General features: G+C 49.9%; 1 protein-coding gene across 1 annotated transcript in view; it reads right to left on the bottom strand.

Annotated features, from left to right (window-relative positions):
• Ppargc1b (PPARG coactivator 1 beta) overlaps window positions 1–26,796 on the bottom strand; it is a 114,305-nt gene that overhangs the window by 12,133 nt on the left and 75,376 nt on the right. The window contains exons 2-8 of the mRNA XM_070036380.1: window positions 20,719–20,892; window positions 14,124–14,336; window positions 10,524–10,640; window positions 7,229–8,351; window positions 5,328–5,364; window positions 4,722–4,783; window positions 2,778–3,582 (exon numbers count right to left, since the gene is read on the bottom strand). Coding sequence (XP_069892481.1) covers window positions 2,778–3,582; window positions 4,722–4,783; window positions 5,328–5,364; window positions 7,229–8,351; window positions 10,524–10,640; window positions 14,124–14,336; window positions 20,719–20,892 — 2,531 coding nt within the window. The remainder of the gene's footprint in view (window positions 1–2,777; window positions 3,583–4,721; window positions 4,784–5,327; window positions 5,365–7,228; window positions 8,352–10,523; window positions 10,641–14,123; window positions 14,337–20,718; window positions 20,893–26,796) is intronic.

Raw genomic sequence — 26,796 nt, 5'->3', positions numbered from 1 at the left:
GGGGAATTATGCGCCCCTCTTTTCCAAATGTGAGGTTCAGCTCAAGATAGATTTTTCCTAAAACTAGGAAGAGAACAAGTCAGTGCTAGAAGCCAGTCCTCCGCTCAGGATCCACTGGCTCGCACTCTAGCCAGGGCCGGCTCTGCCCATCACAGCGCTGTGCCACCCGCCCACTGTTCCGCTAAGCTCTGCAAGGCCGAGCCTCTCCCCTCCTCCGTGGGCCCACGCTTCATTCCACCCTCACTCCTCCAGCCTGAGTCCTGGAGAAACACAGCTCAGAACCTCCCGGCACATGGGAGGCCAAGGCTGGAGGACGCTAGCCAGCCTGGACTACAAAGCGAGCAACTTAAGTACAGGCACACAGGCCCTTAGAACTGAGCAGTCCATGTTCCATTTCTGGCCCTACCATGTCCCTGCTGGGCGGCCCTGGTCCAGGTCCATCAGCCCTCTCATCTGTCAAACAGGGGTCATCACCTATGTCCCCTTCCAGGCTATCTGTGAGGCCTAACCCAGAAAAATGCACATGAATGCCCAGCCTAAGACTCGCTCTGTCAGATGTTTGCTCTGTTTTTCTATTGAACCTTTCTGAGCCTCCACTTATTCATCTGTAAAATGGGATCAAGAGACAGGTGAGTCTTGCAAATATGAATGTGAGGCTCGGATAGACTGATGGAAGGGGCAGGCACGTGGCGTGGATGGTGACAGACTGACAGAAGGGACGTGTGGTGTGCATACATTAACACAGAATAGAACATGCTGGGCATGGGGGTGCATGACTGTGGTCCCAGGATTCAGGAGGAAGAGATCTTGAGATCTTGTCCCAAAATTAAATCAATTACTATAAAATAAAGGATTATCCTTTGTAACAGTGCTGGCCAATCTCTTTTGAGTGAGTGCTGGGAGAGGAAGGACCTTGAAGATGAAGGAGAATTTGGTTTGTGCCATTAAACCAATCTCAAAGTACTTGTTGTTGATGCTAGACAGGGCAGTGTGGAGGAAACAGACCTGAGGAGGCTGAGTGGTTATCAGGTTGGTCAGATACCAAGCCCTGCCTACAGCTGAGCAGCCTTGGAGATAAGCAGCCCTCTGCTCCATGAGCACAAACATCCAGGCCTACATCCAGTCCACTCTCAAGAAGAGGAAAAAGGAAGTCGGTGCTGGTGTCTCAACGCCTGTAATCATAGCTGCACAGGAAGCTGAGATCTGAGGATCACAGTTCAAAGCCAGCCTGGGCAGGAAAATCTATAAGACTCGTATCTCCAATAAACTTCTCAGTAAAAGCTGGAAGTGGACTTGTGGCCCAAGTGGTAGAACATTAGCCTCAGGGACAGAGTCCAGGATCTGAGTTCAAGCCCCAGGACCAGCACTAATAACAATAACAACAATAAAATTTAAAAAGGAAGAGCTAAAGGGGGAACAGGTGGAGTCCTGGGGAGTCTCAGTTCTTTAGAGGTACATGTGGGAATGCAAACACACTCAAAGCTCGGGTTGGGTAGGAAGAAGAAGCCGTGATCTCCAGCGTGGACCATGGGGACCAGCTTCAACATCAGGAGAATGTCAGTAGTGTTCTGAGCAAATTTTCCCACAGGACACTGTCTCGCGTGGAGCCCATGTAGTTGAACCCAGCCAACTAAGACTAAAACTGAACCCTGACTGCAAAAGAGCCCACAGGCAGTGCTACCTCCTGGGAAGGAAGCACAGAGCCAGAAAGAGAGACTCAGACAGGTCTGCCACCGGGGCTGTGACTGCAGCTTATTCAGAAGAAGGGCCGGCTGAGAAGTCGCTCTGAGGACAGAAGACTGAGGGCTTCTTCACAGTGGACTGTGGAGAGCCGTGAAGCTGCTGAACCTGATGCTCATGCACAACTTAATGGGGAGAGAAACGTGGCTCTCATGCGATCATCACACTGCCAAGAGGCCTTGGTAAAGATGTGTGAATACAATGCTGAATTTTCCTAAGAAACTCTGGTCTCAGATATGGAACTTCCCCTTCCACAGAATCAGACGTTCAGGATGGTCTGGGCTCAAATGGCTCTGCTTTAGACCCGAGAGCACCATCTAGTGGCCATCCAGGTGCAGCCCAGACCCAGGATATGCGAACCTGCACCTGCTCTTCTCCAGCCTTCCCTAGGAAGAGTCCAGGTCCTGCTCTGATCTGAGAGAAGCAACTGCACCCTATAAAACCTGCCAAGCCTCTGTGCCTTCTGCCTAGCTCCATGGCTGACTCTTGGACTGGCTCTCTCTCATGGTTCAGTGCACAAAGATGGAGAGAGTGAACATGGCAAATCGTTCCTCCACTGGGCTGAGAGGCCCAGCTCACTACCCGACACTACCAACACACAACTCAGCAGGACCCAGACACTGGAAGAAGCCTGATCATGGCCTTAACTGGGGTATTTTTCGCTACACACATTGGAATTGTGCCCATCCTTCTTTTACATACTAATAGCATACATGTTTTAAGTATGTGGGTCTGAATGTTTGCACAAAAATCCATGCACTTGGTCAGAAGAAAAGTAGAAGACAGAGTAAGGGTCAAGTTTATTTGGGACATAAGGCCACAAGTGACCAGGACGTTTTCTCCCTTTCCCTGCTGTTCCACATCAGACTCTGCTTGCCTCCAGGACACCCCCAAACTCGCCCATAACCTCCTCTGATCATAACCTGGACCCCGTCAGGCAGGGGAGGCAGCCCCCCGTTTGAGTAAGCTTTCAGGGTTCTCTGGCATATGGTGGGTGCTCAGCTGTCCCTGCCCCTCCTCAGGCCATCCACTCATACCTGCCATTCCTTCGGGTGGCTGGTGACCAGGATCGGCAGGATGAGGAGCCGGAGCTCGAGCGGCTGCGGGAACAGGGCTTCTGGCTGGCTTTGCTGGGTGGGCTCTGGTAGGGGCAGTGGTCGGAGCAAGGGGGGCTGACCCCTGAGTCCTCTTCTTCATCGTCCTCCTCCTCCACGCCCTCGTCCTCCTCCTCCTCCAGGAGGAGACTGCTCTCACCACTGCTGCTGCTGCTGTCCTCAAAGACGGTGTCATACTCAGGGCTCTTGCACGAGGCAGGGTCTTCATCATCCAGGGCCATCTCCAGCAGCCCAAAGTGTTTGGTGAGGCTGGCGCGGATCTCATGGTCTCTCAGCTGCATGCTATCCCTGGGTGGGGGGCCAGGATCACAACTCCGGTCTTCCTCCCTCCTAGGGGGCTGTGGTTCAGCCTTTGGGGAGGTGCCCTGCTGGGGCCAGTCCTCCAGATGGGCCCCAGATGGCTCCCAGGACCTCAGCACCTTCCTCTGCAGGGCGCCCTCTGGCCTGAGCACCTGGCAGTAGTCATGGTCTCCAAAGGAGCAGGAGAAGGGGCGCTTCTGGCCAGCCTGGGAGATGGGCTGGGCCGGGGTGTGTCGCAGGTGAGACAGGAGCTCACTTCGCTCCGGTTGCCTCTTGGGCAGCCTCTGGGCAACCCCTGGGGAGGTTGTGAGCTGAAGAGCCTCAGGGGTGCTGGGAGCTGCATCTTGGCCAGGGCTGTGCTTGATGTCTGGCTTGAAGGGGTCCTCCTCCGTGGGCTTGTACGGAGGTGTGGTAGGTGGGGTGAGTCCTGCCCAGAGAAGAGGAGAAACTTATGAGCGGGAATACAGAGTCCACAAGGGATAAGTGGCTGGGGGCTACCACTCCTGCCACTACTGAGGCACAGCAGGCATCACTAATTGATCACCACACTGAGGCATAGCAGGCATCACTAACTGATTGCCACACTGCTGCCTGAGTCTGGACATAACTTGGGAATTCTCCAGTTCTTTGGAGCTGGCACATGATACACATTTAACATGTGTCTGTGGCTTGGTAATGGCAGCTAATGCATCCAAATCATCAGAGATATCTCTTGCTCTACCTCTAATCATTCAGAGCTCTGCCTCTGGTGTTGCCCAGCAATGACCAGGTAAAACCACCCACCTAGACTTGACCATTGCAGTGTTTTGGTTTTTGAGGGTTTTTTTTTCCTAGTCCTGGGCCTTGAACTCAGGGCCTGGGCCCTTCCTGTCCCTGAACTCTTTTACTCAAGGTTAATGCTCTACCACTTATGCCACAGGTCCACTTCTGACTTTTTAGTGGTTAATTGGAGATAAGAGTCTCATAGACTTTCCTGCCCAGGATGGCTTTGAACCATGATCCTTACTTAGATCTCAGCCTCCTGAGTAGCTAGAATTACAGGCATGAGTCACTGGTGCCTGGCTTCATAACAGTATTTTTAATACTCCTGCATCTGACCTTGGCCTCTATGTCCCCCATGCAACTTTCCCACAGCAACTTGTTAAGACCCATCTCTTCCTCCCCAGGGTTAGCAAAGCCTCTAGGATGAGTAGACACTTGTGCATCTGGCCCTCAGGGCTGCTTTGCCTGATCTCTAGCCCCAGAGCCACGTGGCTAGTGGCTTGGGTGTCCTCTGTACTTCCATTCTCCACACCTTTAACTGTGCTGATTCTGCTGCCTAACATCTGATCTCTCTTCAAGCCTCGCTTGCATTCTCCCTGTGGTGGTGTCCAGGCCACACTCCTGTCCAGCTCTGACCCTCTTGTCCTTCCATAACTCTTGCTCATCCTGTGGAACAGGTGCACACCAAACAGTGCTCGCCTAGCTGTGAGCTTGGAGAGCTGTTCGATCATCTCCCCACAAGACTATGGGCCTCAAAACCTTGCCAGCTCCCCAAGGGTACCCCACATGCCGACCTAGGCCCACCTGCTGTGCCACAGAGCTCCACTGTCAAGGTCTGCTCAAAGCTCTTCTTGCCAAGAGGGTCACTGGTGGGGGCAGGGAGGACAGAAAGGAAAGAAGCCAGTTAGCAGCAAGTGTCCATCACCCCGAGCATTCATGGTGGGCCCTAGTTCTGCTGTAGTGGAGAGGGGGTCTAGAGGAATACTCTAGTGGAAAGCCCATCCTAGCTCTTAAGGCATTTCAAGCTGCATAGTTTTTGAGAGACATAGGTGACGTTATTAGTAGGTAGACAGGAAACAAGTGTTCCAGGCCTCCATATTTTATAGATGGACTACTACTCACTGAGCCCCGGAGTGGGTAAGGCATGTGCATCAAGTCACATAACACTGTCAGTCCCCAGGTCTTAGGGCTTGACTTCCCCATCCTTCCCTGGGCCTACAAAGGCCTACTTCTAAAAATGAACTCCCTGATAAGGAAGCCTAGCTCTTGAGGGCTCCAGAAGATACTCAGGACAGGGGCCTGGGAACAGGGCCAGGTTCAGGAGGCTGATGATCTTCCCTTCCCAACACATATCCAACAGGACAGAGTCTCACCAAACAATATGTTCTAAATATATTTCTAAAGATCTACCTTTGTGACAATGCCAGCATGAGGCACCTGGGAGAGTCTGAAAAGAAGACAAAAAAAAAGAACAATAAGATTCCCCAACATGGCACAATGAGCAGGTGTCCCCTCTCTGGAAGAGACCTCAAACTTCTAGGGGTGCTGAGCACAGCTATTCTTTGGGCAGATGACACAAAAGCATTAGCTATTTTTAGGGAAAAGCAGGAAGAACTCAAACCCACCTCCTGGCCTGAGTATGTGCTGTACACCTGTAATCTCTGGTATTTGGAAGGGACAGGAGAATCACAGTTGAAGGCCAGCCCAGGCAAAAGCACCAGACCCTAACTGAAAAACAAGCTACACACAAAAGGGCTGGGTAAGGGTCAAATGGACTCTTGAGTTCAATCCCCAGTACCAAAAGAATAGAAAGGAAAAAAACAATCCACTGTCCAGGGCCTCAACTTGCAGAGCTCCTGGTTTGTAGTGCAGGTGGGCTGGAGCGTGGGGATGAGGATGACCCCTGGTGGACACACGTTGTAGCACAGTGGCAAAGAGCTCTGACTCCCCAGGGCCATAGGACTCTGTGCTCTCCAGAGCCCTATGTGTCCATCACTAAGCAGCTCTGAGCCTCAATTTTTTTTTTTCCTTCTGTGGTTACTGGGGTTTGAACTCGGGACCTCACACTTGCTAGGCTGGTGATGTTCTACTAAGCCATGCCTCCAGCCCTTGTTTTTGCTCTGAATCTCTAAGGTAGGTCTTACTTTCTGCCTAGGTGCATAGCTGAACTGTGATCCGTGTGTGTGTGTGTGTGTGTGTGTGTGTGTGTGTGTGTGTGTGTGTGTGTGTGTGTGTGTGTGTGTGTGTGTGTGTGTGTGTGTGTGTGTGTGTGTGTGTGTGTGTGTGTGTGTGTGTGTGTGTGCGCGCGCATGCAGTTCTGGAGCTTGAACTTCCCCTTGACCCATATAGCTCCACTTCCAGCTTTTTGGTGGTTAACTGGAGATAACAGTTTCATGAACTGTCTTGGCTTTCAACCACTATCCTCAGATCACAGCCTCCTGAATAGATAGAATTACTGGCATGCACTACCTGTGCCCAGTGTGATCCATCTATTTTAGGTTACTTGTCATAGCCAGAATGACAGGCATATGCCACCACACCCAGATTCTTCCATTGAGACCAAGTCTCACAGACTTTTCTGTCCCAGCTAACCTGGAACTGTGATCCTTTAGATCTCAGCCTCCAACATGGCTAGGATGACAGTCATGCACCACCATGCACAGTTCTAGTATGAGAAGGGGACTTGAGTGCATACCCAGGCTGGCATTGAACCACAATCCTTCAGCCTCCCAAGTAGCTAAGATTACAGGTGTGAGCCATCTGCACTTGCTTGTTATTATTTTTTGGTTTTCAGTTTTGTGGGGTTTTTTGGTCCAAGACCACAACTTGAACTCACAATCTGGCTAGTGCTCTACCACCTGAGCAATGCCTTCAACCCCTATTCTTGTTTTATGTTTGTTTGCTTGTTTTTTTAACATTCTTACTGTGTAGCCCAGGCTGGCCTTGAATTCCAGGTCCTCCTCCCTCAGCCCCCTGGGTTCTGGGACATGTGAGCCCCACCACACCTGGCTTTGTTTACATTCTGATTGCCTGTCTCTTCCAGAAACATAAGCTCCACAGAAGCAGATCTCTTGTCCCTGGTTCATTACACAGTACCTCCCTCACACCTGATGAGCAACCTGTTTCCCAGATGATGTGTCCTAAAGTCCATTATACAGAAGGGACATGGAAAGCCAGAGATGGACAGGAACTTGGCCAGCCTCGCCCCATGCATGGGACTAGGGACTGGAACATAGGGCTCCAGGTGCCCAGCACAGCAGGGCATGATACCCCTTCCCTTCCTGCTGTCACAGGTCCCAGGCTCTGACTACCTCTGGAAGGGAGCTGCAGGCAGCCGGGGTCATCATCCGGGTCTCCACACCCACTTTCACAGGGGCTCTCCAGGGCTGGGATCTGGGGGCCCCGGAGGCCCTGTTGATCTTGACCACTGTCCTCATCGGCGAGGCTGCCCACGTCCTCCCCTGCGTGGTAAGTCCCAGGAGCCTGGCACAAGGAGGGCAGAGCATCTCGGGGCTCTGAAGGGACCAGCAGCTCATCAGTGAATGCCAGCCAGGGGCCCAGCTCGGGGTTCAGTCTTCGCGACCGCCGCACGGGACATATAGAGCTCTCCAACTTCCTCCCTAGCTTGGTCCAGGGCAGGCCTCGGCCCAGCCTCTTCCTGCCCCACTCCTCCTCCTCCTCCTCCTCTTCTTCTTTTTCTTCTTCCTCCTCCTCCTCCTCATCTTCCTCATCTTCATCTTCTTCCTCCTGCTTCCTGGCAGACTGGCTGACATCACCTTTCACTTCCAGCCTCAGTGGGCGCAGGCTGGGTCTGGGCCCAGTGCTTTTGGGTGAAGCTGCAATCCTCACTTCTTCCACAGGGGATAGGTGAGCAGGGGAGGCCTGGCTGTCTTTGGAGGCCCTAGGCCTCGGCCGGGATGTGAGGGAGGCGTAGACAGGCGTGGCCAGGCGGTAGGGTTTGCTGACATCACAGGACACATCCTGGGATAGAAGTTCCCTCAAGATGGAGAACTCTGCCCAGGAGGCTTTGGAGGGGTGTCGAGGCCGGCGTGGGGCCTGCCTGGAGGGGCTGCTGCAGGGCTGAGTGGCCGGCTCTGCGGCCTGTGGGGGCAACTTCCTCTGGGGCAGGCAGTAGGTATGCATGTAGCGGATGAGCTGTACCACTGCCTTCACGTCCTCCTGGGAACCCTGGGCAATGTCTGGAGCCAGAGAGTCTTGGGGAGAGGCTGCAGCAGGCCAGGGGATTGGACAGTCCTCCCCTGGCTCCTCATCCTCCTTGGCAAGATGTTGGGGACTCAGGCCTGGTGGCAGCTGCAGGCCCGTGCCCGGGACACGGGGGCAGGCTGGCACGGAGGTAAGGTGCTTATGTAGTTCTGTACAATTCCGGCTTTGGCACCGTGGCATGGGGACCTTCTTGTCCTGGGTGTTGTCCACCTAGAGAGGAAAAGGGACAAGAATGAGCAGAGGAGGGTCCCCCTCCCTCTCCCCCGCCCAAGGGGTTTCACCTGATTGCCAGGCTTCCTTTCACTTTGCCTAGCCTCTGGCTAAGAGCCTGCCAGCTGACCAGCTTCTCAGTGGGAAATGTGAAGCTGGCCCCTCTGGGGGGTGCTGCATGGCCAATGGCTGCTCCAAGCACTCCTTCAGCGACAGGACCAGAGCATGGACTGTGCTGCCTGGGGCTGGGTATGGGAAGGGGTCACCTAAATAGGGCCTTTGGGGATTCTTTGGGGATAATGGGTGTATGCCAGAACTGGACTGTGGCATGCTTGTAAACTTACCAAAATCACCGATTGTTTGTTGGTGTTTGGGGTTTGGTTTTGTTTTGTTTTTGCAGGAGGTACTCCTGGGGTTTGAACTCAGGACCTCATGCTTGCTAAGCAGCTATTCTTCCACTTGAACTACACCCCAGCCCTACTTTGCTCAAGTTATTTTTCATCTATGTTCTCCAGTTTGGGCCTGGGACTGGCTTTGGACTATAATCCTCCTACGTATGTCTCCCACAGAGCTGAGACATGTGAGATACAATCTCACTAACTTTTTGCCCAGCCTGGCCTGTAAAGCAATCAACCTCTTGATGTCTGCCCCCCAAATAGCTGGAATGGCAGGTGTAAACTACCATGCCTGGCCCTCAGAACCATACTTCTAAAATAGGTGGTGTTTGACCAGGTGTGGTAGCATGCGCTTATAGTCCCAACACTCAGGAGGCCAGAGGTTTGACCAGGAGTTCAAAGTTCAACGTCACCCTGGGCAACATAATAAGACTATCTAAAAATAGAAGAAAAAAAGCTTTTCCATTTTTCCCTACAATGCTTCTGTTATATTAAGCTAAAGCTTAAGAAAAAAAAACAAGAAAAATAAAATAAAACAAGGAAAATTTTAAAAAAGAAACCAATGGCTTTTTGAGATATATATATATATATATATATGGCATTCCACGTTGTTATTAGAAGAGGAAAGTTCAGTAGCTTCCCAGTACCTGAAAAACAAAGGTGGGGGGGGCGGGCTGCTTGGGAAGGTATCTTGAGGACTTCTGCAATCTGGCCATTGGCATCTACCAGCTGGCACCTTTCTCAAGCCCGATCTGTCCCTCCTGGATCAGGCCACCCCCAGGGGGTGTTTTATTGCTTTTTACTGTTGTTGTTTTATGCCAGTATTTGGGCTTGAACTCAGGGTCTCTTGCTTTTGTTAGGCTTTTTCACTCAAGCCTGGCACACTACCACTTGAGCCACACTTCCAACCTTTTTTTGCTGGTTAGTAAGACTTTTCTGCCCAGGCTGGCTTTGAATCGGGCTCTTCAGACCTCAGTGTGAGCCCCCAGCACTCAGCTTTGCTGGGGTTTTCTAACCATGGCTAACAGTGTATTTCACTTCTCTAGGAAACCTCTTTGGCCACTGACTTGGAGAGAATGGGATACAAGAGGGGGCTTACTTGTTTCAGTCAGCCAAGACCAATAGGGAGGAAGTGCAGGGACATAGTCCACCCACCAAGGGAACCAGGCCTGGGAGAGGCTCCCCTGGGAGGTCCTGTGTGGCTGTCCCCTGGAGAGGGGGAGCAGGGCAGGATGGAAAGAGACGAATGCAGCTTGGAGGATCAGATACCCTGGGAAATCACCTGTTTAGCTCCACTCCTGTGGAAGACAGGCCCAGGTAGGAAAGGAGACTTGCCTCAACTCTGGATGTTGCAGAATTATAAACTGTCCTATGGCTCCCCAGAAAAGAAACTTCAAAATCCCCAGACTTTATTTATGTGACCTCCACAACCAGCAAGGATCCAGTTCCTGTCTGTCAACTGCCCCCTCCATTAGAACATGATCCCCAAGGCAAGCCACGCTTTTTAACCAGTGTTAACATCTTAACATGTCCCTGCTTTCAACCTGTGCTGAAGCACTGACATGTGAATAAATCCGGGGCAATTTTGAGAACCCTAAATTAAGCAGGATCTGATGAGGTGGTGCTCAGGACACAGGCTCTGCAGGGATTGTGGCAGGAGCGAAGGGAGAAACTGAAGTGGGTTGTGGATTAAACACACTCCACTTAGCCAAAGCTGACAGCTGTGTCCCAGAGGCCACCGGGAGCCCAGGGCACACCTGGACATGTGCTGAAATACCTTGACACAAGGCCGCTGACGCCTGGACCTGAGGCTGGCTTGGCGCCAGGAAGTTCCCTCCTTCTGGGATTCAGAGGCTGGAGTTGAGGAGGAAGTGGCCAGGAGGAGCTTCTGCAGCTGGAAGAAGCAGAGGAAGAGAGGCTGGAGCCAAATGCAGTCAGCAACATGGTCAGCTGACCACACCAGGCCCAGGCCCAGGGACCATGAAGAGGCCATGGGATGCCTAGAATGATGCTACCAATATATTAAGCACAGAAAGAAAATCATCTAACAACTAAACACATACAATTATCCCACTTCCAGGTAAGCTCTTTTCAGAGTAAAAAAACCCAGCATAAGCCAGGCACTGGTGCTTCACACCTCTAATCCTAGCTACTCAGAAGGCTGAGATCTGAGGATTGTGGCTCAAAGCCAGTCTGGGCAGAAAAGTCCACTAAACTATTCAGAAAAAATCAGAAGTGGCACTGTGGCTCAAGTGGTAGAGTGCTAGTCTTGAGCAAAAGAAGCTCAGGGACAGAGCCCAGGTAAGGTCAAGCCCCAGTTGGAAATACAAGTATGACTCAAGTAGTAGAGCATCAGCCCTGAGTGAAAAAGTGCAGGGACAGCTCTCAGACCCTGAGTTCAAGCCACAGTACTGACACACACACACACACACACACACACACACACACACACACACACACACACACACACACACACACACACACACACACACACACACACACACACACACACACACACACACACAGAAAAAAAACAAACCCAAAACTAAAAACATAGCTGTGACTTTAAAAACTGGTCTCAGGTAATGTCTGTTCACTGTATTGTTACAAGATTCCTAGGGCATTCTGTATATACTTGTAGTAGACACATGTGTGTGCTCATATGCTTGTGCACGCGCGCGCACGCACACACACACACACACACACACACATACAGGTTAAGGAACCAAAATGATTCTCTGATGTGGGATTCCAGCTGATTTTCCTTCTGATAATTCATATGGCCTTTTAAGATTTTTTTATTTCTTAAGTGAATAACACTCATAAATGTTCAACATGTGTGTGTTCGACAAATGCTAAAAGGTGAACAATTAAAAGCAAGACTCCCCCTGCCTAAGGCCCCTTTCTCTCCCCAGGGGCAACTGCCATGATGGCAGGATGAGGAGAGCTTTAAGCACGCAATGCCCACGTGCATGCTACCTCCAACCCTCCCAGGGTGGCTTTTACCACCACAATTTCCTATCGAGCCTGTTCAGCCTCCCCAGCTTCTGGCCCCCTGTGGCAGGTGCATAGTACATGCAAGCTGAGAACAGAGGCAGAGCACATCTGAAGGTTCCATCATGGCCAACGGGGAGACCCAGGGGAGAAGCACCAAGGAGGTTCCTAGGACACAGTCCGCCCCCTCCATTCACCCAGCGGTGAGCACCAAAGTCCCAGGAGCCAGAGAAAAGGCCCCAACCCAACCTCTGAGGAACTCAATGGTCCTCATTATCTCAGCTAGACCCCAATAAGCACACCTGACTGGATAGAAAGACCCTTGGGCTACAGGAATGACTTGGCTTGAGCTCAGCTTAGTCACACTCGCAGTGAGACCTGGGGCAAGCAATTTCCTTCTCTAGGCCTTGCTTTCTCCGCTAGCATAAAGAAAGATCAAGAGACCAGATGACACCATGGGTAAATTCTAAGATTCATGGCAAGACCTAAGCCTGTTTTCCTTCTCAAGACCTTTCCAAAGCTGTCAGTATGATGAGAGGACAGACAATGAGTCTGCTTCCCATCTAACTCAGGGCCTGAAATGCTCAGGAGAGGAATGGCGTGTGGGGTAAAGGCAGAGGCTTAGACTGGGAGGTAAATGACCATGACCAGGAGGGGTCGCTGTTCCCCTCTCCTAAGGTCTGGTCCCTCTGCAGAGGCCCAGGCAGAAATGGGCACTGAGAATTCTTGTTATGATACGAACGGCTGTACCTTAGCCAGCATGTACTGAGCAGATCTACGTGCCACGTACTGTTCTAAGTGCTCCCCAGATATTCCCTGCTGTAAGCCTCCTAACAGCCTTTGACCTAGCACCTTACCCAGCTGCCAGGGGTGGTGAAGCTGAGTCAGTGAGAGGCTGAAGGAAGGCAGGCACCTAAGTAACAGAGCTCCATTCAACCCCAAGTTGTCAGGGTCCAGTCTGGAAGGAAGCAGGCCCCATCCACAGAAGCCACAAGGTAAGGCAGCACCTTGGGGGCTGGCGTATAGCAGGTGCTCAGTGAATATTTCCTACTGCTTTGCAGATCTCAAAGGCAGTGGCAGAGAAAGCAAAGAACCCCAGACCACTAGTCAAAATACCTGCTTGGTATTTTGGCATACTGACTTGCTGTGTGTCCAGAGGAGAGACCCTCTCCACCTGGGACCTCGATTTCCTCAGAGTTAAGCTTGGTGATCACCAAAAGTTGACCCCTTCTCCCTTCCTTCCTTCATACAGGGGCCTGAAATCAGGGCCACACACTGGTTAGTCAGGTTCTCTACACCTTGAGTCACATCTCCATCCCACCAAGGGCCTCTCCAGATCCCTCTCCATGACCTAAGGCCCCTCCTAAGACTGACAAGCTCTGATTTTCCAGCTGGGTCTCAGCAGTCCTGAGAGCTGCAGCCCTAAGCTGAGGAAATAGCCCAAGACATGCTGCATACCCCATAATACCTGGGACTTCAGTGAGCTGTGCAAGGCAGACCCTTTGAAAGTCTGGTCAGAGCTGACATTGTTCTTCCACATGCACATTTGCACATGCTGCACACACACACTGAGCACTTGACCTGTGCCCGCCAGGGCGGTAAACCAGTTCAACCTCTCTGAAGGATAATCTGCAAGGACCTGAGTAAGATGACAAATCATGTCTCTGGAGACTGAGAAATCCCATTTCCAGGAATTTATTTACCTCTATGAGGTAAATAAAGATCTTTGTGAGCAGGGGTGGTGGCATTGCTGATGACAGTAGATTAATGTAATGACAGTAGATTAGCCATTCCACAGGGAATGGCTAATTATGTGACAACACATTCTTCCCTGGGAAATACTACACAGCCATTAAGAAGGACTGGGCAGGCCTCCACCCTTTCAGCTGGAAGAGTTTCCAGAGTTTAGTGAGAAAGCAAGAGGCAGAGCAGTCTATAACACAGGCTTCTTTTGTAGAGAAGAAAAGTAGGAGGAGGAAGGAGGGGAGAAAGGAGGAGGAGAAAGAGAAGGAGGAGAAAGAGGGAAAAGAAGGAGAAAAGAAAAAATAAGTGAGGAGAAAGTCCAATAACAAACCAGTAACCATGGCTACCCCTAAGATGGGAAAAATCAATTGGGAGAGAGCTAAGGTTTCCTTCTAACTGTCTCCATTTCCTGTTCAGATTTTTACTGCTTGTGGGTAATCATTGAGAAATTGTTCGCAAGGGTCTCACACAGGACTAAGATCAATCTTTTTAATTCCAATCTTTGATGTCCTCTCTCCAGGCTGTAAAGAGACCCCCCCCCCAGCAGAGGCTGGAGCTGACAGCTCTGCACACATCACCCTACAACCAGACACCTGACCTCAGGCATCCACCACCACCTCAGTTAGAAATAGGTTCTCACCAGTGACAGCTCATCAACCTCAGACACTGGAGCCAAGAGCCTCTCCATGGCAGGACTGGGGGGCGTAGACAAGGGGCCAGGTGAAGCTGAGGTGCAGGAGGGTGTGTCCCCCTCTTCCAGGCCTGGGAAGGCAGCCAGCTCCACGTCATCTTCAGGGATGTCGTCCAGGGTCTTGGTGAGTGCGGCCAGGAGGGCCTCATTCTCACTGTCAATCTGGCAGGAGGAGGCAGAGGGGGGAGAGGGTGAGTCACTTCTACACCCAGAGACCAGCTTTGCCCACCCCACTGAACCACAACCAGCCTCCTGCCAAAACTCTATTTGCTGTGTCCCGTCAGATCTTCTCAGCATTCTTAGGTTAGCAGATGCTCAGTCAATGTGTTGCCATCTTTAAAAACCACAGAATTTTATGAGCAGGCAGCAGGTGGTAAACGCAAGGTCCCTGTCCTGGAGTGCTAGCCTTGATTCTGCCTGTGGTCTGAAGTAGAAGGCTGTCCACCAAGGACACCTTCCTTCTTACCATCCTTGGAGACGCATCTCATTGCAGGCCCAGTCCCTTGGACCCTGGGGCACCGGGAAGGCGAAGGCTGATCACCTTGAGACCCAAACAGGGCAATGATAACCACAGTAATGATAAAATGGCTTCTGTTTTCCTTCTGAGACCCCCCAGGGCTTTCTCTCCCAGATCAACCAGGAAGAGAAAAGCAGGTACTACAGTCAGGAGTTTTGGAGCTGGAGCCGGGGTTGACTCACAAAGCCACACTTAACCCACTGTGGGCAAATTAGTTTCTTCACCTGTCATGGCAGATGACAGGTAGACCCCATCCCCATGGGGCTCATGGTGAGTAACTGGAAGAGTTACTAGAGGAAACTGGCCAACATGAAACTAGAACTCGTTATTAGTAACTGCAACCATGATTACACTAAAGTTCCAACAATGGTAGACAACCTCCCACCCGCTCCCTTACTACATGGCTCTGAGCTCGGCTTTGTGCTGGACAGTGGAGGATCCAGCACACTGAGACTCAGGGCCCCCCTCCCCAGACCCCATCCCTGCTTCCAGAGCCTCCTCTCCAGGGAAAAGCACATCTTAGCAAGAGAGCAGCAAGTGTGTATGGGAGAGAGTACAGAAGGCTGGAGGAAAGGCAGAGGATGCTGGGATGGAGAAGAAGAACATGCTATTGATAGGCTCTGAGTAGGCTTAGTGTGCGCAAGCCCGGTCCCTAGGCTCCCAGGCCAGAAGGCAGGAACAGAGGCTGCCGCTCCTGAGTCAGTGATCTTGGTTCCTTGGCCTGTCCATGCAGAAGCACATGCTGTCACATGATGCCTCCCCAGCACACTTTCCCATCCATCCCAGGTCAGGCTGTTTATCCTTCTTCAGGAAGTTCATCTGAAATACACATCTCGTGATGACCTTTTGGCTGCACTAGATCTATTCCAAGCTTTGCAGCCAGAGCTGCAGCTAAGAAGCTCAGGGGCGGGGTGCACAGGGGTGGGGTGGTGGGGGGAGCCAGGCAGAGAACAAATGCCTTGTAATTTTTAGAACAGATCTAAGAATAAAAGTCAAAAGAAGATCTTGATTGGGTCTGCTTCAAGCCCTGAATCTGAGACCCCATGGGCACATTGTGGCACACAGACTCCAGTCCTAGACCAATATTTGAACTTATTTGGTTATTCCCCCACTCCCAAGTCTCCCCCAAGCTTCAGGCCAGATTCCCAGTGCTGTCCCCACAACATTGTGTCTGGCTTGCTGGGGAGTTAAGATCTGGAAAGCTGGGAACTGAGGACCAGGTTTGAGGCTGATCACAATGGCTCTGCCACTGACAAAATGACTCTGGGAAAGTCATTTCCCTCTTCTAAGCCAGCTCCTTTTCCTGTCCAACGGGAAGACATGTTCTTGGAATCTCTCCTTCAGGGGTGATGGCTGGACTAGGCTCTAAGCCTGGGGTGTGGGAAGTGACAGAGTTGCTACAAGAAGGAATGAATGAAGCAGAAAATGGACAGTGGTGGATGACCACTTCCGTGTCTGGAAGGCTAGATTTTATGAAGAAGACATCCAGAAATGACATCATTAGTTTGGATTGGAGTAAGAATTCTCCTGGGACAGCAACAAATGGCCCAGAGATATGGTGAACTAATTCCCCATTTAGGGTCATGAGGTAACCAGGCATGTCAATCTTATGGTATGTGTACTCCCATGGTGCTGACTGCCACTGTTCTCTTCGCCACCAGCATCTTTCCTGACAGGGCTCCAACTCCCAACCAATCACAGCTGGGGCTCCTCAGGAAACCTATGGGCCATTCCTCCCATAGGAACGGGGATCAGCCCCAGGAAACAGACTGGCCAAGGTTGCGCAGGAAGCGGGGCTGAGAAGGGGCAAGTGGGGTCAAGCCTGAAAAGAGGGACCTAGAAAGACAAGCCTGAAGGCCATGGTGGCTCACACAGGTAATCCTAGCTACTCAAGAGGCTGAGATCTAGAGATTGGGGCTCTAAGCCAGCCTGGGTAGAAAAGTCTGAGAGATTCTTATTTCCAATGAACCACCAAAAAAGCTGGAAGTAGAGGTGTGGTTCTAATGGTAAAGGGCTAGTCTTGAATGAACAAGCTAAGAAACAGCACCTAGCCTCTGAGTTCAAACCCCACTACCAGTACAGAGGAAGGAAAGAAGAGAGGGAAATAGGAAGGAAGGAAGGAAGGAAGGAAGGAAGGAAGGAAGGAAGGAAGGAAGGAAGGAAGGAAGGAAGGAAAGTAGGTTAACTCTTGAGTTACTAACTTATGGAGTGCCAGGCATGGGGCTGAAATGAACACAAAAATGGCAGACACCTGAAGAAGCAGCCAGCAAGTGGGGGGGGGAACAATGACTAATAAAGGGGTCTCCCCTCTCCCCTTTCCCCCAAGCTGCTCAGCCCTGGAATAGCCTGATGTGTAAGGCTGGAGCTGTGGCTGGCTGGAAGAAAGGTCTCTGGGTCACCCATGGGCACCCTAAGACAGCACATCACAGGAAGCTGGCCACCCTTGCTCTTCCAGGGCCCATTAGCTCACTCCCCCTGCTCGGCTTAGAAACAGAGTGCAAATTAATGGAGAGCTAATCAGCTGAGGAAGGTATATTAATAGACTTAGCCCTACCCCCCAACCTTCCCGAGCGGATCACAAGCTGGAAGAAAAGGATCCCTTCCAGAACTGAAGGCAAATGCTTCGTTTGGAGACCTGAGGTGGCTTGAAGGAAGACAAAGCAGCATCCAGGCTGCAGACAACCTCCCCAACCAAGAGACGCTACCACCGGGAAACTCGGGAAATTCAAATCCCTCATTTCAGCAGGGAGAAGGCCTATGATTTCTGAGCAAAGGCTCATGTCTGAAAGGATCCTCTCAGTTTCTCAACAGATAGAGAGCCAGTGACATTTCCTTCTTCCTTCCTCACATGGGGAAACTGAGACCCTGCCCAAAGGAATGGCTTATCCTAGGCAAAACACAGAGCAATCAATCCCCTGCTTAGTCTAGAAACATCTATTAAATGGATGTTGTTCCCCAGCCCAAGGCCTCTGGAGCACCGAGAAATGGAAGGCAAAATGTCCCTGTCCCCAAAAGGCTGTCAACTCTCTAGCACTGCTAGCTTGTTCTCCATACTTCTAGCTCATCCCCACAACCATGGTGCCATTTAATGGCTCTGCCACAGTCAGCCATGCTTGAAGACACCTACTTGTCCTATGAGGAAGCTATCCCACATAGCGGCAGGAAGAGGATCAGAACCTATGGCTCCTGGGTCTCACCGGATGCTTGACAATGGGTCATGTCTGGCCCTTGGCAGGAAAGAAGATCTCACTACAATCAATCAGATCTTTCATTTGACCTGCAAGAACTGAAGGTCCATGACCATGTGGGGTGGCTCCCGAGGCTGAGGGGGGAGCTCACCGTCTAACACACACCAGTGGAACATCTGAAGCATCATGAGCGTTGGGTGTGGAAGGTTTACTCATTTAATGACAACTAGATCCTGACAGAGTGCTAGACACTGGGCAGAGCCGTGGGAACCAACAATGCATAGTGAGGACCCAGCTCAGAGCCTCCGATGGCTGGGGGTTGAGGAGTGGGAACAGGCTGGATCACATGATTTCAAAACAGGTGCATGTGACAGCAGGTGAGGTGGACAGGCCACAGAGCAGTGAGGGCAGGGGGGCAGAACTCTGCCTACTGTGAGGACTGAGAGCCTGGGGCCATACCGAGGAGCCCAGGGTTTGACCCTTCTTTGTGTCCTAGCAGGACTGCAGCAGGAGGCTTCCTGGGCTCTGGCTAGGAGTGAGTATAGCCTGTGCATTATATGGATAGGGTTTCCAGAAAGCACTCAGACCTCTCTGTTTCCCTCTGTGTTTGTGTCTGTGTCTGTGTCTCTGTCTCTCTCTCTATATATATATGTATATCTCTCTTTTTCTCTCTCTCACTGTTTATCTTTCTGTGTATGTGTGTGTATATCTCTGTTTCTGTTTGTCTCTCTGTGTGTGCCAGTTCTGAGGCTTGAACTCAGGGCTTCACATTCTCAGTTGCTTTTTCGCTCAAGCCTGCTGCTCTGCTATTTGAGACACACCTCCACTTCTGCTTTGTTTTTTCTTACTTGAAAATGCTAATACTAAAAATGCTCATGAAAAATGCTCAAAAAATATGCTGGTTTTTTGTTTGCTTACTCTTCTAGTTAACTGGAGATAATTCAGATTTGTCTTCTCAGAGCTGGCTATGAGCTACAATCCTCAGATCTCAACTTAGAAATAGCTAGGACTTCAAGTGTGAGCCACCAGTGCCCACCACCAAACCACTCTTAAGCTTAAAATTAAGAGTGCAACCTGAAAGCAGTTTTAGGGAATTGTTCCCTAAGACAGACAGAACAACACAATGAAGGCATTGTTTCCATTACTCACATAAAAACATGGAGGTCCTAGAGGCAACCAGAACCTGAACTCTGCCCCGCGGATTCCTTACTGGGATGGCAAAAGGATTCCACATGAGAGTATAGGCATGCACTCTTAGGTTGGAATCTTTGCCCTAGTCTTTCCTTTTTGTATGACCTTAGGACAGTTCCTTTAAGTTCTCTGGGCCTTACTTTCCTCATCTGTAAAATGATGATAACAGTCTTAGAAAAAATCAAAACTCTTTACCATGGTGCACAGGACTCTGTATGGTGAATCCTCCATCTACCTCCATGTACTTATCTCCTAACTCTTCTCTAGCCTTCCTATTTCACGCTCTGCATTGACTACTTCTGCCCCCAAATGCTTTGTCCCTGCCCTTCAAGCTCCTGGAGGCTGCTACCTCTCCGTCCTTCCACTAAAATGCTCTTCTTTGGAGGAATCTTCCCTGATGCTAATCTACCTTCCCAGCCCTCCTCTGCCACAGGTGACTGCTGCTGGCTGACACTGCTGCTGATCTAGGGGTGTATCACCCTCCAGACTGGGAGTCCCCTGATAGACACATGCCTGACCATGTAGCTCCATACACCTTTCCATCAGGAGAACTACTTGAGATGTCTCCATGGCACAGAACACACCACACAGGCCTTGACAGCTATGGCTTCTACCTGTGACCTCTATGTGGGAGAAAATGTCAAGGAAAGAACAAAGCCAACAGCTCCACATTGCCCAGCTTCCACACAGATGATCTCCAGGCCACACACCCACGCCCACACATGCAAATGCACGCAAGCTTGCTTTATTCCCAACCAAAACAGACAGTCAATGGTCCCACAAAGAGGTCTTCTTAAAGGTAATGTCCATCATCCTGCGCCCAAGGCTGTTCACAGTGTCTCTTGGCACTGGTTTTTACTGAAGAACCTCTAGCCCAACAGAAAATTGGGCATAAGGCATTTACAGATGAGAGGTGTTGGAGGAAATGAGGACTATACATGAGCGGAGACAGCACTGCCACCGATCCAGTACTGGGTAACAGGAATGCTCCCAGGGCTGCCCTTATTCCTGGCTCTGGAGGCAGCAGGCTGTGTGGAAATCAGGTAACTCATCAAGGTGCATGATTGCTCCAAGTCTTGCTTTCCTTTTCCATCAAATGGGAAGATAAAGTTGGGCACCAGTGGCTACTCAGGAGACTAAGACTTGAGGAGCTGAGTTTCAAAGCCAACCCAGACAGGAAAATCCATGAGACTCTCAGCTCTAATTAACCACCCGAAAGTCCAAAGTGGAGCTGTGCAGCTCAAGTGGTAGAGTGCCAGCCTTGAGCAAAAAAAGCCAAGTGAGAAGGTGAGGCCCTGAGTTCAAGACCCAGAACCAGCACACAAACAAAAACTAACAACAATAATAATAATATTAAAATAAGTAATGGCTCTGCACAGCATGGATAAGGTGAGGATTCCATGACATAGTGTCTCTCTGGTCCCCAGTGAATCCTGGGAGCCTAGGAGGCACAGAACCAGCAGCTCATTCCAGCCCTTTCTTTCAGAGGTGACACCACAGGCCATGTGTGAGTAAGAGCCAGCCTGGGTAAGGCACAGATTCAGGACAGGGCAAGAAGCCTGGTCCTAAGAGCGTGGGTAAATGGGAGACTCCATATTGTGAGCCAGCACAAAAGGCAGAGGAACACGGCCTGGCGGGCAGGGCCTACCTGGAAGAGCTCACTGTCGTCAGGGTTGTACTGGTGAGGCTCAGTCTCAGAGTTCTCCGGGCTCCACTGCAGCTCCCCAAAGCAGGTAGCTGAGTCAAAGTCGGTGGCATCCAGCTGAGAGAGGTCAAGCTCAGGAAAATCCGCGCAGAGGTGCTCCTCACCGGCTGCCTCACCCTGAGGAGACAAGAAAGAAGAAGGCTGGTTAGACATGAGCCCTCGCTAGGCCCAGATAGGGTCCTTCTCACTTGGGATGCTGCAAATCTGGACCCCTGGGCAATGCTTGATTTGGAGAAATGGCTAACAAACTGTGAAGATCTGCCCCACCTCTTGTAACCACTGAATCTACTGGCAGCTGAGCCAGGCCCTGACTATACATACCTCCCCTGCTCCTCTGAACTCCTATACATCCCTCATCGCCCAACCACCTGGTATCTTCTCCCTCTTAGTAAAACTTTATTATTTTATTAGAGTCCATAAATGGCATTCTTCCTTCGCATTACTGTCCCCACCTTTAAGGAGATTTCTTAAAGCTAATGACTCTTCTATATTTATAATCAAACAAGATATCCCAATAACAATGGTTGACATGGTTGAGTGATTGTCAGGTTCTGGGGAAACATTTACCCATGTTCCCAGAGATCTTAGAGGGTTATTTGTGATGTTTAAATTCGGCGGAAATGCATAGATAAAAGGTAAATAAACATACGACACACCTGCATCATGAAAGTAGTAATGAAAAAGACCACCAAATTTATGATCATCCTCCCCACAATAAAACGCTGGGTTGGAGAATACTTGCGTGAAGCATATAATCCCATCATGTAGAGAAAAAAATGGAATGCCATAAGAGTCTTGCCTTTCCCTATGTAGGAAAATGCAAAGTCAGAGAAAGAGATCCAGAGGGAAAGATGGCTGTATGTAAAAGCCACAGCAACAAGAAAGGGGCAGCCCCAAGACCCCCAAACCCGAGTCACAACCACCACTCATGAGCCCTGACACTGTGAGCAAGTCTCTTTCCCCCACTCAGAAACCCACATCTGTAAAATAGGGATGACAACAGTACTTGCCTCACAGAACAAAGAGCAAAGGAGCAATGAGACAAGGAAGCGCCATCCGACGAGTTCTTCACAAAGGGCATCTCACAGCAGCGACAGTGAATGATGGTGGTTATAAAAATTAAAAACAAAACAAAACCCAGTAGCATTCATGGCCTCACAACAAAGAAAAGCAAACACTGCCGGGCATTGGTAGCTTAATCCTATACCCTCAGGAGGCTGAGATCTGAGGATCGAGGTCTGAAACAGGTAGAAAAGTCCATGAGATCCTTATTTTCAACTAACTACCAAAAAGCCAAAAGCGGAGCTGTGGCTCAAGTGATAGAGCAGTAGCCTTGGGCACAAAAGTTCAGGGACAGGGCCCAGGCCCTGAGTTCAAACCCCAGGACTGGCATGAAAAGAAAAGGTGGCATCAAAAGAAATAGATTTTGCACAGGCCCTTTCCTTAATTGTTCCCACTTACTAGACCTCATAAATTATGAATAAATGTATAATTAGCTCCACTTGACACAGGAAAAAAGCTTTTATCCAAATTTGGGTCAGATGTCTTAATTGGTGTTTTGCAAGAATCCTGTCTGCACGGGTGGCAAAAGGGTCAGGTCCTTGCATGTGGCTGTCCCCACAGAGTCTCAGGCCAGGTAGCACTGTCTGGCAGGCCTAACCCCAGGGGCATGTTTCCACCACCCAACCCTCCACCTGCCCGTTCTCTCTAATCCAGGAGCATTCAGTGCCCTAAATACTGAGCTCCAAGTTACTCTGAGCCAGACACTGTGCCAAGTGGGATGGCCAGGGATGAAAACAGACAGAAACACTGTCTTCTGGGAGCTCAGATGCAGGAGATGGCAGAGGATTTTTATACAAATCACAATGCAAACAAAGCAAGTCATGGTTCAGTTGCCTATGGTCAATTATAGTCTGAAAAGAATTAACTGCAAATTCCAGGAATAAGCCATTCCTAAGTTTTAACTTGCACTCCATTTTGATTAGCATGATGAAAGTTTGTGTAGTCCTGCTAACTCACTAGGATGCCGGCGTATCCAACGTGTATATGCTACCTGTCCATTAGTCAGAGTAGCCCTGCTCCCTACAGGCGGGCCATGGCTGCACAGCAACACTTACGTTCAGGTAACCCTTACATTACTTACTCTCAGACAGACCCAAAATGGTGCCAAGGAGAAGCCATGAATGCTTCCTGTATGGGAAAAGTTGAACACCCTATGCTGAGGTTAGGATCTCAGGTAAGAACCCATCTTCTATCCAGGAATTTTTGAAGAAGGTAAAGAAAATTCAGTCAAACCACAAGAGTTAGTGTGACAATGTGTAATACGTGCCTCATGAGATGGAAATATACATACATATGCAGGCAAAATGCAATATCCATAAGATTTGGTACTATCCATGGTCTGGCATCCACTCACAGAGGGTCCTGGAACATATCCCCTGAGGTAAGAGAGACCACTGGGTAAAATTAACTCTCCAGAGAACAGCTGGATGCTTCTGAGCCTGACTGGGAGCTTAATGATGAGAGAGAATGGCACTGCCTGAAACTCTGGGTCCCCATGGTAACCCCAACCTGCTGGCTACTGGCCAGCTGCCATCCATCCTAACTATCAATCAGCAGCCTTTAGCAACTACCACCACTGAGGGAACTGAGGCCGTTTCTCTCAGCTGCCCCTTAGAGCTTCTTTGCCTTTGTTTTCATATGGCAAGAGGGCAGTTTTTGCCAGTTCTAGATTGATAGACAGTTAACTTGCTTTTAGTGTTTAGCCATTACAAGTAAGTGTAACTTTTTTTTTTTTTTTTTTTTTTTTTGTTGGTCATGGGGTCTGAACTCTGGGCCTGGGCGCTGTCCCTCAGCTCTTCAGCTCAAGGCTAGCGCTCTACTACTTGAGCCACAGCGCCACTTCTGGCTTTTTCTGCTTATCTGGTGCTGAGGAATCAAACCCAGGGCCTCATGCATGCAAGGCAAGCACTCTACCACTGAGCCACCTTTTGCACATAACATTTATGTGCAAGTCTTTGTGTGGACACAAGTCCTTACTCTCTGAGGCAAATACATAGGAATGAATGTGTATATGGTAAGGTGTATATGACTTAATAAAAGCTACAAACTGGGCCTACCACTGGTAGCTCACATCTGTAATCCTAGCTACTCAGGAGGTTGAGATAGGAGAATCACAGTTCAAATGCATCCTAGGAAGATATATCTGAGAGATTCTTACCTCTAATTTTTCCTAAAGCCTAGATGTAGAGGTGTAATTCAAGTGGTAGAGTACCATCCTTAAGTAGAAAAAGCTAAGCTAGAGGCTCTGAGTTCAAGCCCCAGTACTGGCATTAAAAAAAAAAAAAGCGACCAACTGTTTTCCAGAGTGGTTATGCCGTTGTATTGTCCCATTGGCTATGAGGGGGTCCAATTGTTTCATATCTTTGCCAACCCTTGGTATTGTCAGTCATTTTAATTTAGCCCTTTTGGTGTTCCTTCCATGAGACTATGCTGAGCCTCTGATACAAGCCTTGGCTCCCTCTTGGAGAAGAGAAGAGAGCCTATGGGCATTTCATTAGACTGGGTGACTGTGTGAAGGGGTGAATAACAACAGGAAGAATGGGCCCATCTCTCAGGGGTATCAGGAGAGGCATCGTGGGGAGCAGAACTCTGAAACTGTGGAAGACAAGCCTTGCAGGTAGAGGTACAGCAAAGGCCCAGGGAGGCCCTAGCCTAGAGCTCAAGGTTCTGAGCAAGCTCCCAAGATGGTAACGGAGAAGCCCCATCAGGGAGGGACTGTAAGGGATTGGGTTTTACTCCAGGTGTGATGGGGAGGAGCTGGCACAGAAGCTGGCAGTGAGATGGGGTAGGCTGCTGGAGCCATCCAGGAGAGCCGAGGAAATGTCTGCTATGTAGATTCAGAAGGAACTTGTTAAACATGTTCTCACAAATCCGTGGGTCAGACTCCTCTTGTCCTTAGGGAAAAGTAGAAACAACCAACAAAACTAAGAGTTACATCGTTGAAGAAACAAATGACAAAAGATAAATGGCCAGCCTAGAGAGCCATGTTTGGTTGCCATCTATGGAGGAAAGCCAAACAGAAGTGTGCTGGGCAGCGGGGGCCCTGCCTGGCCAGCAACGCCCCCAGAGCTAAGCCTTCACTGTGTCTCCAGAACCTTTCTCTCCAGTTACTAAGAGCTGCCTCTTCCATCGGACCTGCCTTGTCTCTTAGAAACACCTTTAGAATCTGAGCTCATCAGGAGTCAGCAGCCCTGAGAGGTGGCTCAGGGAGTCATGTCAGAGGCTCTTGGAAAAGCAGAAGAGGATGGGCTACAGCTCAGCTGTCAAGCATCTGCTTAGCATGCATGAGGCTCTGGGTCCCATCCTAGCACAAAGGAAAGGGGAAAAGCTGGGTGTGATGGCTCAACCATGTACTACTAGCCACTCAGGAGTCACAGTCAGCCTGGACAAAAAAAAAAAGTGAGACCTCCCCATCTCCAAATGAAAAGCTGGGTAGCTGAGATGCCGCACACCTGCAACCCACCTACAAAGAGACATAATGTAGAGAATCACTGTCCAGGCCTACCGAGCACGAAGAGCAACACCTTCCCTTGTAAACATGTTACCCCTTCTACAGAAGACTCATGATATGGCTATTATGACGGCATATGTTGATTCTCCATAGCAGCTTGACATACTCCAAGTATAGCTAGCACATCAACTAAAGAAACCTCAACTTCATGGTCTTGCCAATTAGGCTTAAGACCACTCTACAGCTAAAACAATGTAGCACTACATTAATGCTGATTTCTTGGCCTTCTCCATATTTAGGGGCTTTTGAAGGGGGGCCTCAGGTGACCCAGCTTCTAGGAAAAGGGCTGAATTGAAGCCTTCTATCCTGCCTGGCTGCCTGCCTTATAGACTCTACCAGTAGAGCTAGGAGACCACAATCCAAGACTAATAGCCATTGCTATTATGAGCAATTACTATACACCAAGGGCATACTCAGCAGTGCATGCATATTTCCCATTCAGTCCTAAAGCAACCCTGCTAGGTAGGCATTTTTGCTCCCCATGGTACTAGTCAGGAAACCCTGAGATGTTGCCATGGTGTTATTTTGTTAGTACTGGCGAAAAAGTGCTAGACGTAGGTGGTAAGCAACAAAAATGCATTATCTCCTAGATCTGGAGGCTGGAATCAGACCAAACTACAGGCAAAACTGTCTTCCTCTATGTGAGTAGTCTCTGCCCAGATTCCTCTTTTTTGTGTGCTACAGCAGGGGCTTGAACTCAGGGCCTAGGCATTGTCCTTGAGCTTCTTTTGCTCAAGGCTGGCAATCTACCATTTGAGCCACAAATCCTCTTCCTTGTTTATGTGTTTAATTGGAGATTAGACTCTCGTAAACTTTTCTGCCTGGGATGGCTTTGAACAATGCTACTCAGACCTCTGCCTCTTGAGTAGTTAGGATTACAGAGGTGAGCCACCAGCACCTGGCCCAGATTCCCTTTTGATGAGGACACCAGCCCTGTTATACCAGAGCTCCTCCTAAAGACCACATTTTAAGTTGATTTTATCTATGAAGAAAGACACCATCTCCAATTAAAGTCACATTCTGACAATTTCCAGATGTCATTTTTTTTGAGAATTCAATTCAACCCATAGCACCCAGGGTCCCAGAGGTGACACTCTAAGTCAAAACCCAAGTTTTTCTCTCCTTATAGAAACCCAATGCCACTGTCCATCATCCTGTTTCTGAGAATGAGAATGTTCAAGACCATTATTCCCACTTACAGACAAGGAAACACCGCTTGGGACGAGGGTTGAGAACAGCCCAAGTCACGTGGCAAGTTCATGGCCTCGGAAGAGCAGATGTGGGGCAAAGTCAGGCCGCCTGTGTTTAGCCCCTATGGGCATCTCTCCATGCAGCTGCACACCCCTCTTTGCCCCCCCCACTTGGAGGTCCCCCTCTCTGGCTGTTGCACTATATGTGTCCCTTCCTCCAGCAACCACACCTACCCCTTATCTAAAAGGGCTGTGGCT

Source organism: Dipodomys merriami, unplaced genomic scaffold (assembly GCF_024711535.1).
Source record: "Dipodomys merriami isolate MVZ:Mamm:240054 unplaced genomic scaffold, mDipMer1.0.p SCAF_27, whole genome shotgun sequence".
Taxonomy (NCBI): domain Eukaryota; kingdom Metazoa; phylum Chordata; class Mammalia; order Rodentia; family Heteromyidae; genus Dipodomys; species Dipodomys merriami.
The sequence above is the reverse complement of the archived record's forward strand: the minus strand, read 5'-3'. Positions and strand labels throughout refer to the sequence as shown.